Raw genomic sequence first — 12,448 nt, 5'->3', positions numbered from 1 at the left:
TTTAATTTGTGTAGTTGAGAGTGAGAGAGGGAAACAATACAAAAAAGAGAGTTCAGTGGAGAAATCATAACTCTGCCAAAGAAAGAGTGTGTAAACTATTTCCTTTTTTCCGAAGGTTCAAAATTTCTGAGATTACGATGGTTACTTTTTTGTTTTTATGTTGGATTAGCATTATGGGTAGATTCGGTATTTTCTATACTTGTTTCATTATCTAACCAGTTTCTCTTGTTAACAAATTTCCTTTAGAATTTTATTTTTCTAACAAAAATCTAGATGTGTGGCTGAGATTGATGTACATTGGAATGCATCGGGAAGTTATGGGCATGTAAGAAAACCTCTTAAAACAATAGCACAAAAAAGAAACAAAATAAAACTTCAAATTGTTGACTGAGGTATTTTCTGTTAAATTGAGGGACAGGTGGCGTGCAATTCAACACGGTTACTGAGATTCAATCCTAGTACCCGGTTACTGCGTAGCCAGACTCTTGTATAACTGTATGTGTAAGTGTGATATCGTTGTATGTGCATGTGTGTATGTGTAAGGTTAGTTCTCATAGATTCCGCATGTAGAATTTACGGGTTCTAATGTAGAGAATAAAAGAGAGCAGAGTCCCAAAAGAACAAACAGTTCCCCAAATGATGAAAGTCTTTCTGTAGCAATCTTCACCCATGCATCTCCAGTTCATCCCTTCAGTATGATTTCCTTCCCTTTGATAAAGTACTGCTGCGAAGTATCCGAAGACACAGGATCCTATAGGAATGTTGGCAACAACAATATTATGGTTCACATTGAAATTCTTAGTTCCAAAAAGCTCTGTTGTCGTAGAGACAGCTATGGAGCTAATTGCTCCAGTACATACTCCTATGATAGCGGTACTAATGTACAGAGTAGTATTGTTTGTGTGCAGTAGTAAGAAGAAGGCCCCTGCCATTGGGGTCATTAGCATTGAAATGGACGCTGGTTTTGACACCATGTACTTGCTCCTGCAAAATTGAAAATATTGCTGTTTAGTACCAAGTTCACCCAGACATTAACGGTGCTGTGTGTCAAGATTTTAGTGGTATTCTTCAACATAAATGCCTTATTTGAAGCCAGGTGAGTCCGCGACTCACCTGAATACTATGTGTAGAAATATAAGTCTTCTGTTGCAATCTTTTTTTAGTCCTGACTCACCTCAATACTGTCTACAACAAAAGCCAGGTGAGCCCTCTGACTTTTTTCTCATATCTTTGAATTCGTATCAAGACAAAAGTGAGGTAAAGCCGATCAGAAAATTAAAAAGTGTAGAAGCCGTTGTCCAGACAAACGATTCTTTATATTTTGGTATGACTTATGAGCATGGCGTGCATGACCACTTATCCAAAAAAGTAAGACCACTACATGGCATCACCTGGGACAAAATTTGCTTCAGCTGCTACAAGAATTAGTTGATGTTGATTCAGATCAAACTCTTTTGGGGTCAATGGTATGCATTGGTGTAGAGGTTGGATCATCTTCGTGGAGTACGTACAAATATCACCTCAGATGATCCAACAGAGATAATACTTTATGATCTTTTAAGGTCACATTATTGTGCACACAATGGTTTCGTAGGACAGTGAAACATAGTCGTTTATGGTCCTTGATCCCCCATAGACGAAGAATCAAGAACGTGAAAGAAACAAAAAGAGGCGGTTTCCAAAATTTCTAGCAACTATGCTAGTTCTTTTAACACCAGGGTTGGTTCTATTCTTTTCCTCATGATATTCTAGAGACATTTTATGAACTGTGGATGTGAGGAACGTTAGAAAGAGAGAAAGAGGGGGAACTTACTTTGCAAAAAAATAGTCCAAGAGAGATGGCAAGAGCCGCCCAAAGAACCCAAATGACGAAGATAAAGAGACCAATGTTGAAGACTTAGAGTGACCACGAGACTCAGCTATTTGGCCCAAGTTATTCAGATACACCAACCCAAGAGTAACACCAAACATATATACAAAGAAATATAACCAAAACTGCACTCTTCTGAGCATCAACTTCACTCCAATTTCTTCCATCACTCTAGTCTCGCTAAGTTCTTCATACCATTCAGTTTCTTTCTCTTCATTTCCTACTTTCTCTAGATCACCTAGTTTATCCACACCAAGATCATGCACTCTCTTCTCCATCTTATTCAACCATTTTCCTTCAAAAACTTGTTTCATCTTCGTCGCCAATGGGATTACTAAAGGGGTAGCCAAGAGTACCCCTAGGCCAATTGCATGAACCAATGGTGAGAACATATCCAGCAAGCTCGAAGTGCTGATCACAGCATACAATCCAGTAGCAAGTGTTATGACAAACATGACTATGAACCCCAGGTCTAGTCCCTTTGTTTTCCTAACCTCAACGTCTCCAAATAATGGTGCGGTTACCATAGAAGCAATTAAAGGCAAAATGGAATTGAGAACAAGATATGTTTTGGCCTTCTTATTTGGAGTTTGAGGGGAAATGGCCTCTACAACATCGGTGTAAACCTTTGCACTTAATCCCACGTAACTAGTAGATATCCCCACCGCAGTTTGTCGATCAAACGGGAAGTTCTTTATAGTAATTGCATAACAAACTGTATTGATCCAACAAATACTATTTCCTGCGAGAACAGTGAGGAAAAATATATGCCAATATGATGCAGAAGCAATCCAGTTATTCAGGAAGAGGAACTGAACACCATAACCAATCAACCCAAGAGCTGCGCCGATCATGAGGACTAACCAGAGTGGTAAGTAAACCGTAGCAAGACCGGATAACCAACCGAAAAGCTTTCCAGCATCGGATGCAAAGGCGAGGTTATTTAGCTGGATTTGAGAGATTTTGAGTAAGTTTTTTAGTTGAGAAGAGTATGCTGGAAAATCAGTGTTTGTTCCATTTATGGATTGAAGCCAAATAATTCCCACCAAGCTTAACCATTGCAAAGTTGACGAAGAATGATGCATATTGGTTTACACTTGGTGAACTCAAACCTACTGGACTTGAATATATGGGACCGCTTCAAAGACAAAAAGGAAAGGAATCACTACTTTGGAGACTCATGGAGGTTATTTATTGAGGAAGGAAGAATTGTGGAGATGAAACAAAATATGTGGCCGCTTGTCTGCCACCAATAATATCATGCATGAATAAGTTGTTGATTGTTGCGATGAAACAATTACAGGCACACTTCGAACCGTGAAAACATGGTGACTCTGTTTGAAGCGTACATCAGTACATGCAAAAAACATTTTATGATTCTGAATAATGTTAAGGCAAATGGAGGACGACAATTCGTTATTTATGCGCCGTTTGATATGGTAAATGATACCACTCGAATGTATAGGGACCATACGATAGATACTGTTGGATTGAATGAATTGATTTTGGTAATTTTGTCCAAACACTTTCGGCAAAAGGAAGACTATTAGGTTGGCTTTGTAGAGAAGGATGATTCACATATTCTTGTGGTATGAATGCATTACCTTGAGCATATACTAGGTGGGTCATATGGCCGTTTTATTGCCTAAAATTTGGATACCAGCCATTGTCTCATGGGTCTCTATCTAAGATCACTTAAGTGGCGTTAACGCTAGGAATTAAAATTCATTCACTGGCATTTTTCTTGGCTTTGTATGTCTTTTCCTTCTTTACTACTTTATCCAGCATTATTACCATCACTCCCCCATGTGCTATGGTTGAAACTTGAAAACAGGACACCCCATTGATAGAACTTCATTTCTCAGAACAAGTGGTATAAATTGAAGTTAAATTGTTCTGGTGTTAAACTTTATTTGAAATAACAAATGTGTCGAGCCCTGGCTCACACTGGTAACATAGGCACATATAGCCTTAATTCAAGCTTCGAAAATTTTGTTTCTACATGATGCATGGAAATGGAATTATAAATGCCTATTTGGAATTGCCACGTAAACAAAAAAAAAATATCATGACCTATATATGTCGGGGGCAAAATCGGAAAAAAAAAAAATAACACTGCTGAACGATTTTCTGATTTTATTTTATTTTTCATTAATTTATAGGCGTGAAACTACTATTTTACCCATGCAAAAAAAAATAAAAAATTGAGCTGTAATAGATCAACAAAATTAGAAAAAAAAAAATTAATGGCGTGATGAATTTCACTGTTCCTCCCACCGTTTTCTTTAAAGAAGTTAGATATATGTCGTAAGTGATAACACTGCTGAAAGATTTTCTATCAAACATTAGTAAATTTTGGAAACCCTAACCTCAACAAATATTAACTCGATCTACAAATTACAATGAAATTAAGTAACTTTATGCGGACTAATTAAGAAGAATTTGCGGTGTTCTGAATTTGGATAAGGTAACATCATTTTCAAAATTTAGAACCAAATGTTGTATGTCGGTATGTCCCAATCTAAGCATGCTGGTTTGGCACAAACTTGTACCCGACGTCGCGGTCCAGCCTTGCTTTTTATTGTTAATGAAATGGGATTATCTGTAGCATGGTTTCGGAAATGTAATGTACACTAACTGACATCGTAATTTGGCATAATGAAAAAAGAAAAAGTAATGCAGAAAAATAAAAAGAAGCTAAATATGAAGAAGTATATATCTGCCACAAAATTTTTCATAACCCCCCTCCGGCCTTGCGTTTCAAGAGGCCCAGAAAATGGGGCCTATATATTAATAATAAAAAATAACAAAAAAAGCAAAATATTTTTTCTGAACCTAACCCATGGATCAAGCGTCACATAGTTCTCTTAAGTCTTAACACAATAAAACTAAAAAGAAAAATACAATAATAAACTATTAATTCAAAGAAAAAGGAGATGAAAAAACGCTATATAAATTAGTTTTCAAATAAAAAACAGTACGGACTCTGGACAATTTCTAAAAACAACTAATTTGGTGGTATAACATGATACAGATACCACCATACCATATACATTTAGGACTACACTTCTAGACTATTGTATTGTGTAGAGTACTGAAACTCTGCGAGTCTACATTACAATATTATATTACTTATAACAAAAAGAAGGATTTGAATAATCCTACTACTACCACAACAATCCAAATTGCACATTTTGTATGCTCCATCAACTCTAATAATCTGGGTCAAGATGCAACATCATAAGATAGAGCTAACCATACATCTAGCTGAATTGACTATAAAGCCAGAAACAGAACCATTCCTAGCAGTAGGAATACTACTAGCTAGCTATCCTACCCGAATAACACACATTACAAATTCAATATGATACTTAATACTTAATACTAACAATTGAAGTATCACTTGTAATTTTCTACCCATTCTGAAATATTCACTACATAATGTAAGAGAATTGAAAGTTATTCACAAACAATACACTCTCGAGTTCACAAAACCAATAACTTCACCTTACTTGCACTAAAAACCCAATAAATAAATATACTTTACTACTTCAACCAATAAAAACAAAGCACCAATGCACCATGACCTGTTCAAATTAAATAACCCATACCTAAAGCACATGGAAATTTGGAAAAAAAGAATAACTAATTTGCATTATAAAAAAGAGTAGAAGTATCACTTACAGAGTCGTTTCTTTGCATATGATAATTCAAAGAAAAAAGGGATGAAAAACCCTCTGTAAATTAGTTTTCAGAGAAAGAAATTTAGAAATGGCAAAAGGGAGCCGGAGGCGCAAAAGGTTTCAGAAAACTGATTTTGGGCCTTTTCTTTTTGGAGGTGGATCTTTATTATTGTGGCTAAATCAATTTTAAATCGAAGTGGAACTTTTACCAAACTTTTGTGGAAGCTAAGCAGTTAAAATCGGTTTCTGAAAGTAATCAGTCTATGAGCGATATGTGATTAATCAGTAATTTAATCGGTTTTTATATTATTTATATTTAAATATATAATTATACCTTCAAAATATAGAATACATTACTTATTTTAACGGGTATGCTCATCAGCCCATGAGATAAACTATGTCTTGCAAAAAGAAAGCCCATAAACTTAAACCCAGGATAGTAATTGCTGATAAAATGTGTTGTGTTACTATTTGTGGCTGAATGAGAAAAAAAATTGACATTATCATGGCCAAATCAGGAGTTTACCCTAAGTAAAATATCACTTTGACCACTATTTCTAAATTAGTTGCATAAACATCATACATTTACTATACTATGAAAGAAGCTAGTACAAGATTGTCAACTAGTTTGGTATGTCCTATATATTGATCCATCTTTAGCTATTTACGACAGAATCCACCATACAAGGTTGAGGTTTTATTAAGACTAATATTCATACGTCACTTAATTAGCTTGATAATAGAAATCTCATAATCATTATAACCAAAGCAATATAGTGAAGTGTTTCAAGAAAAAAATGTTAGCTGTTACTCATATATGAGTTTATCATGTCTAGCCAAACATCAACAAAAAGCGCCTTTGAAGACGAAGAAAAACAAAACCACCGAAACTTGAAATCCTTTTTCAAGATATATTTACTCTTTTTTGCACATTTTAGTTGGGGAAATTCTTTAGTTTTCAAAGAGTTGAGAAATCACAGGTACATTATAATTTCACAATTCGGGCAAGATATAAGAAAGAGGAATGAATGAAAGAAGATGAAGAGTGTTAAGATCGATGTTTAGTCCTACAATGGATATGCTAAGCCACGCATACAAATATTTAAGCCTCTCCACTTGTCACCAATTAGTTTTAAATATATTGGATGTCCATCTTGAATGGAGAGTGATCAAGTTTTATCTATCTCTTCTCAGAAGGTACTAATCGAGGCATGTCGATCACTAGTAATTAGTAAGTAGTAACTATGTGGTACCAATGTACAATTAGAATCAAACTTTTTCAAATAATTGATCAACTTCGGTATATATTTCTCTAGGCCTCTAGATGAGATTTAAGACTTCAATATAAAAAAAAATAAAAAATAAAAAATAAATTTAAGATCAATTTTGTTGGCTCAAAGTCAAATGACAGAAGTAGGAGTACGAATTCTTTAATTAATTTGAAACGTATGACCAAAGCCACTATGATTAGCAAAATAAAGAAGCATTAGTAATCTTTTATTTTACATGGGTACATAGGAATCGGAATTAATTACGTGCAAAGATTCAATTGTCATGGACATAAAATCCTTGAACGATCATTAGAAACTGAACCAACCATTGAGGCAACATCAATTAAAAGCAACATCCTTATTCCAAAAACAGAAAGTAATTAATTAAAAACAAGGATAACATATAATCCCTTAGCTAAGCTTATAACTATAGTCAGATACGTCAGGGAACCAAAATTAGGGAAAAATTTAGTATGTGGGGAGTTTTGCATGTGAGCATGTGGGTCCAATAGTGTATTGCCATGTGTCCATACATGATTCCCCCCCAGCCCAAAAATAGTGTTTATACCATAAAAATCACATCCATAAGAAAAAGAATTTCCATTAAAAAATTTATTTTTTGGTCAATAAAACAATGAAACTTTAGTACCCAAACAAATTAAAGAAAAAAATAGGGGAAAAAAATGCTATGATAAACAAACTAAATAATTGTTCAATTATTGAAGAATGCTAAACAAGATGACTATCATGTCCAAAATCATGGGATGCATCAATTCTTATCGCTTATCTAAATATTGAAGAATACTAAACATGATGATTATCACGTCTAAATGTCGAAACATAAAAAGAGTGAGATTTTTTTTTTTCTTTTTTTAATATGGAGTCAATAATATATATTGATGGAAAAGAGGATGGAGGAGAAGGAGGGAAAATAAGACGCCCAATAAAGAAAAATAATAATAAATCCCTCATACATTTTTTGTTTCCCATTTATTTTTGTTTAATTTATGGTTAATTATGCAAATAAAACTCACTTTATTTAGTTTCCTTTTAAAGCTATATCTCTCGCTAACTATGGTTAATATGTATGGACACATGACAATACACTATTGGACCACATGCCCACATACAAAAGTCCCCATGCCACATACTAAAAAAAAAAAAAAAAAAAAAACTATATAATTACAGTGGTCTTACAATCTTTGAACTGGAAAAAAAATCTAATAAAATGGTCTTACAATCACCATTAAAACCACTTCCATAAATTGCCATCAACTATATCACAAAGAGGTATTATCCGTGCTTCGCAATTAAATTTGATGAGTAGATCTGTTGTTATCTCTCTCTTTTGGATTCAATTGACAAAGGGCCTTTTGGTCTCTTTTATTTTTGTTGATTCTTTTAATTAATTTCATTTGAAAATTCGAATCTGGGTTGTATTATTTCTCGAGAGATATGTGGGAGATGAGACCTTTGTGAAAATTGGGAGATGAAATATGAAATCTGAGTTTTGGGTTGGGATGGTTGGTGATTTTTCCCCTTGGATTTTCAATGTAAACTAGATATAATATGTTAAAACCAGTTGCTTGATAGGAAGAAGATCAACAATTATTGCTTTGAGTTTAAGTAATAGCTGAGTTTGAGGTGGCGATTGTATGGTGAATCCAGAAGAAAGCTTGAGATGAGATTCCCTATAAGAGGAAAGGGTTAATGAGTAAAAAAAGTGATTAATTAAACAAACAAATATTTAATATTCAATAATTGTCAATTATATTATATATAATATAGGATAATAAATTGTAGTAATTAAAAATTGGTAATAATTTTTACTTAATGGATATCAAACTGGATTATTGGCAAGAGAAAAGTGTGGCAAAAAGGTTAGAGTTGTTATTGTAAGTTAGATACTTAGATAATGAAGGAAATTGTATTTTAGATTTTTTTTTCTTCTAATTCAAGTAGCCATGGTTAGGTCAAGATGGTTGTGTGGTGATTCTACAAAAAAAATTTGTGGGTGAAGCCGCTTAGGAGCGAGTTCGACACTAAGCGCTATAGACCGAAGTTTTTCTTGTCTAGATCGACGAGTTTATTTATTTATTTATTTTTGGTGAACAAGTGAAAATTTTATTGATAACAAGTTTTACAAATTAAATAATAAAAACAAGCGTGCAACAAGTTGCGCCACTGGGTTGTAATAAAAGCAAGCATGCAGCTGGGTTGTATTTTGTTAAATAACTTTTTTAACAAGTTGCGCCGTTGCAAGTCTTTTCTGAATGACAAATCATATTCTCTTAAATACAAACTTGTTAGAGCCGGCTGTCATTACGTTACTATCCATATATAACCTTTTGCAATCTCTTATTTTATTTTATTTTTTTTGCGTTCATCACTAGAAGAGTTAAGAAAAATCACATGCAGCTAGTGGTACGGTATATTCATTTAGGCTCACAACCCACACTTTGTGACTAGGGACAAACATATGTTAAAAAAGAGGTCCACTTAGGCAGATTATTTACACACAATCTATACTTATTTTTGTTAATAGGGTAATATTTTCTAATTAGTTTATTATTTATTTTTTCGATAAATCACTTCTTTTACGAACTTAAATTGAAATAATAGGCACTAGGCCAGAATCTCCAGGAGACTACCCACATCTAACTCCTTAAACTTGAGCAAGATCATGAGCGCGCATCTCCATTGATCATCCTACTTATCTACTTAAAATTACATTACTTAAAACTAGCATAAATCCTACTAATGTAAACAATAATATATACAAATATGCTACAATATATGCTAATATGTTGATTTTGTATTTTGTTATGGTTGTTTTTCTATTAATTTGTTAACCTGTCGTCACTGGTCACTTTGCGCTAGCTAGGGCCCCCCTTGAGTAAATTCCTGGCTCCACCAGTGATAGGGGCGGACCTACAATAGGGCTAACAGGGGCTATATCCCCCCTAATTATCTAGAAAATGAAAAAATAAATAAAAATCTATGTATACTATTTAATCAGTTAAGATGCTATATGGATTTCACATAGTATATAGGTTTTTTTTTGCTAAACATAGTATATAGTCTTAAATTCAATTCATCTTAGCAGCCCCTTGACTTAAGTTTATGGTTCCGCCCCTGGCCACTGGTCACAGATATATTATATTTTCACCGGCATGGTAATTAATTATAGAAATATAAAGAGAAAAGAAGATGGAGATCGACTTGGAGAGTGAGTTTCTTCAATCTCATTATCTAAACATCGTTATTTTTGAAACACATAGGTATTTTTTGCAACGTACTTCAGTTGTGAGAGATTTTGTACAAGCTACTTTAAAGTCTAAAGTTTGCTAGTAACTTGTACAATAGTTAACTGTCTGCCCTTATGATGTTCTCAGAAGGCACATAGGCATGCAATTACTAGTAATTAGTAACTAAGGTACACTGGTGGCTATACTTAGAATACATAAAATGGTTTAGATAAGCATCAAATGGGGCTGAAGTGGCTATACTTCAGTTCGCTGATGACACTTTATTCTTTCTTGAACCATCGGTGCCACAACTTCTTGTGATCAAAGCCATTCTCTTAATTTTTCAAGTTGTAGCTAGGCTTAAAGCAAATATGGCCAAGACTTCTATCAATCCGGTTGGCAGGGTGGAGAATATAAAGGACCTTGCGAGAACTATATGGGCTGTGAAGTGGGTAAACTACCATGTAGGTATTTAGGCTTGCCACTTGGTGCTACCTTCAAGAACAAAAAAGTTTGGGACCCAGCTTATAGAAACGGTATAGAGGAGATTAGGGGGTTGGAAGATGAGATTACTTTCTAAAGGGGTGAGGCAGATTCTAGCTCAAAGTGTTTTATATAGCTTACTGATAAAACATAAAAACACAATACTAGATTTCTCTAACTTATTCCTACGTTATCAATTATTTATTTTCTACTCTCACATGTATCTTCATGCAATATATAGAGTACGGAATCGTTCCACTCTTAACTCTCTAGACTTAAACGAATTCAACTAATCAAACACAAGAAAACAATGGTGAGAGCAATATTTATGGATGTGAATTTATACTACGAAACTAAATATGTTAATTTAACTTATACTAATTTAATTAAAGCAATTAAATATGACTTGAATAAAATATGAAGAAGAATAGAGAGAGATTGAAATCCACTTTTTAATTTCTTAACATGCTAGCATAGATTTGTATAGAAAACCCTAGTCTAGATATTCTCACACAAGGTTAAAATATAAAGACTAGATCTTTAATGATCCTTAATTACTTTATACTATCTCTAGTCATAAACTAATTAGTATGAGAGAAAGCTTGTTCCCATTCTCATGACAAACTCATTATTCTCTAGTTTAGGTTAAACTCTTCTTATTTCTAAGTCAAGAAAAACCTAAACTTGAAACCCTAAATAACAAATCTATACTAACAAATCAAGACCTCTCAAAGCTTCATTCAAACTCCATCTAATGGGAGTTTAGCTTTGATTCATGGGACTATCATGAACAAAATAATGAAAAGAAGACATAATAGAAAAAGAAGCAATTGAATTGAATAATAATAATAACTTAAAGGTATTTTAATGGAGGTTTTATGGAGGCTACAATTATAAACCTTAATTACTTAAACTATATTAAACTAAAGAAAGGGAGAGAGAGAGAGCTAAATTATTCTAACTAATAGGAAGGAGAGAGAGAACCCTAATTTACACCTAAACTAAAGAGGGGAGTAGCCAAGTTTTGCTTAGCTTTAACCCTCTTTATATATGAGAGGATTAGGTTTACAATTTCGTGTATGAGTTTTGGATCTATATTTTAGGCCACTAAATCAAGCCTAAAACCTAATTACTTAAGTCCAAAAAGGGTTTCTCTATAGAAATTTACTGTAATATCCTTTTCATCTAGTTTTACTACTCTGATTGGGTTAAATCTTGAACCATTAGAAAACTCTTTCCGAGCCGGTCGTTTTGACATATAATAAACCCAATTCTGAGATATGAATCAAAAGATATGGTTTGTGAAAGTTCTATTGACTTTTATGCTCTTTTTCTACCCGCGTTAACTTTGACTTTTCAGCTTTGTCTAGGCTTTAAAAAGGTTTTTTCTCCTTGAAACTTAGGTTTTAATTATATAATTTCTCTAGCAAGCAATTTGACTCCTTTCTCTAGCAAAAGTGACGTATTTCTTCACATAATTGATTCCAAGACCTAAAATACACAAAAACACGAAAACATTACTAATTCTTATTTATTATAAACATAATTGGCATAAATATAATACTATTAAGGGGTTGAAACTACATTTTTGGGATCTTATCAAACAACCCCCAAACAGCATTTTGCTTGTCCTCAAGCAAATATGTGAAATTAAAATAAGTAGCCAAAAATATATTCTTAACTACTCTCATTTCGCTGAATGCGACTACATTGACCATATGCAATAAAGCCTTAAACCACTAAGATTTCCCTAATAGATGAGTTATAGCCTCGTGAGAGTTTTCTAGAGAAGGTACTAACAAAACTTTATTTATATTACAACAACTAAGAAATAAAAGTAATTGTCCCCTAATTTATCTCAGATATCTATACATCTAACTAGCATTTAAACAA

General features: G+C 33.5%; 1 protein-coding gene and 1 long non-coding RNA gene across 2 annotated transcripts; both read right to left on the bottom strand.

Annotated features, from left to right (window-relative positions):
- Nucleotides 1–368: 368 nt before the first annotated feature.
- Nucleotides 369–3,083, bottom strand: LOC147490107 (Major facilitator superfamily protein). The gene is made up of 2 exons (XM_086575027.1): nucleotides 1,814–3,083; nucleotides 369–984 (listed from the first exon to the last, which is right to left on the bottom strand). Exons 1-2 carry the CDS (start codon nucleotides 2,953–2,955, stop codon nucleotides 552–554), a joined length of 1,575 nt encoding a protein of 524 aa, XP_086431153.1. The 5' UTR covers nucleotides 2,956–3,083; the 3' UTR covers nucleotides 369–551.
- Nucleotides 3,084–5,062: 1,979 nt separating this feature from the next.
- Nucleotides 5,063–5,806, bottom strand: LOC147490106 (uncharacterized). Its single transcript, XR_015203143.1, has 2 exons — nucleotides 5,555–5,806; nucleotides 5,063–5,457 (listed from the first exon to the last, which is right to left on the bottom strand). It is a non-coding gene; the product is annotated as an uncharacterized LOC147490106 (long non-coding RNA).
- Nucleotides 5,807–12,448: the final 6,642 nt, after the last annotated feature.

The sequence above is a fragment of the Coptis chinensis genome, chromosome 7 (assembly GCF_015680905.1).
Source record: "Coptis chinensis isolate HL-2020 chromosome 7, ASM1568090v1, whole genome shotgun sequence".
NCBI lineage: Eukaryota > Viridiplantae > Streptophyta > Magnoliopsida > Ranunculales > Ranunculaceae > Coptis > Coptis chinensis.
Note: the sequence above shows the minus strand (reverse complement) of the source record. Positions and strands in the feature narration are given on the sequence as shown.

Bases quoted from the DNA above. Each gene is read 5' to 3' on its own strand.
- LOC147490107 (XM_086575027.1), bottom strand. From the start codon at position 2,955: ATGCATCATTCTTCGTCAACTTTGCAATGGTTAAGCTTGGTGGGAATT. The intron at 985-1,813 runs GTAAGTTCCCCC...TCAATTTTGCAG, and splicing joins TTGGACTATTTTTTTGCAAA to GAGCAAGTACATGGTGTCAA.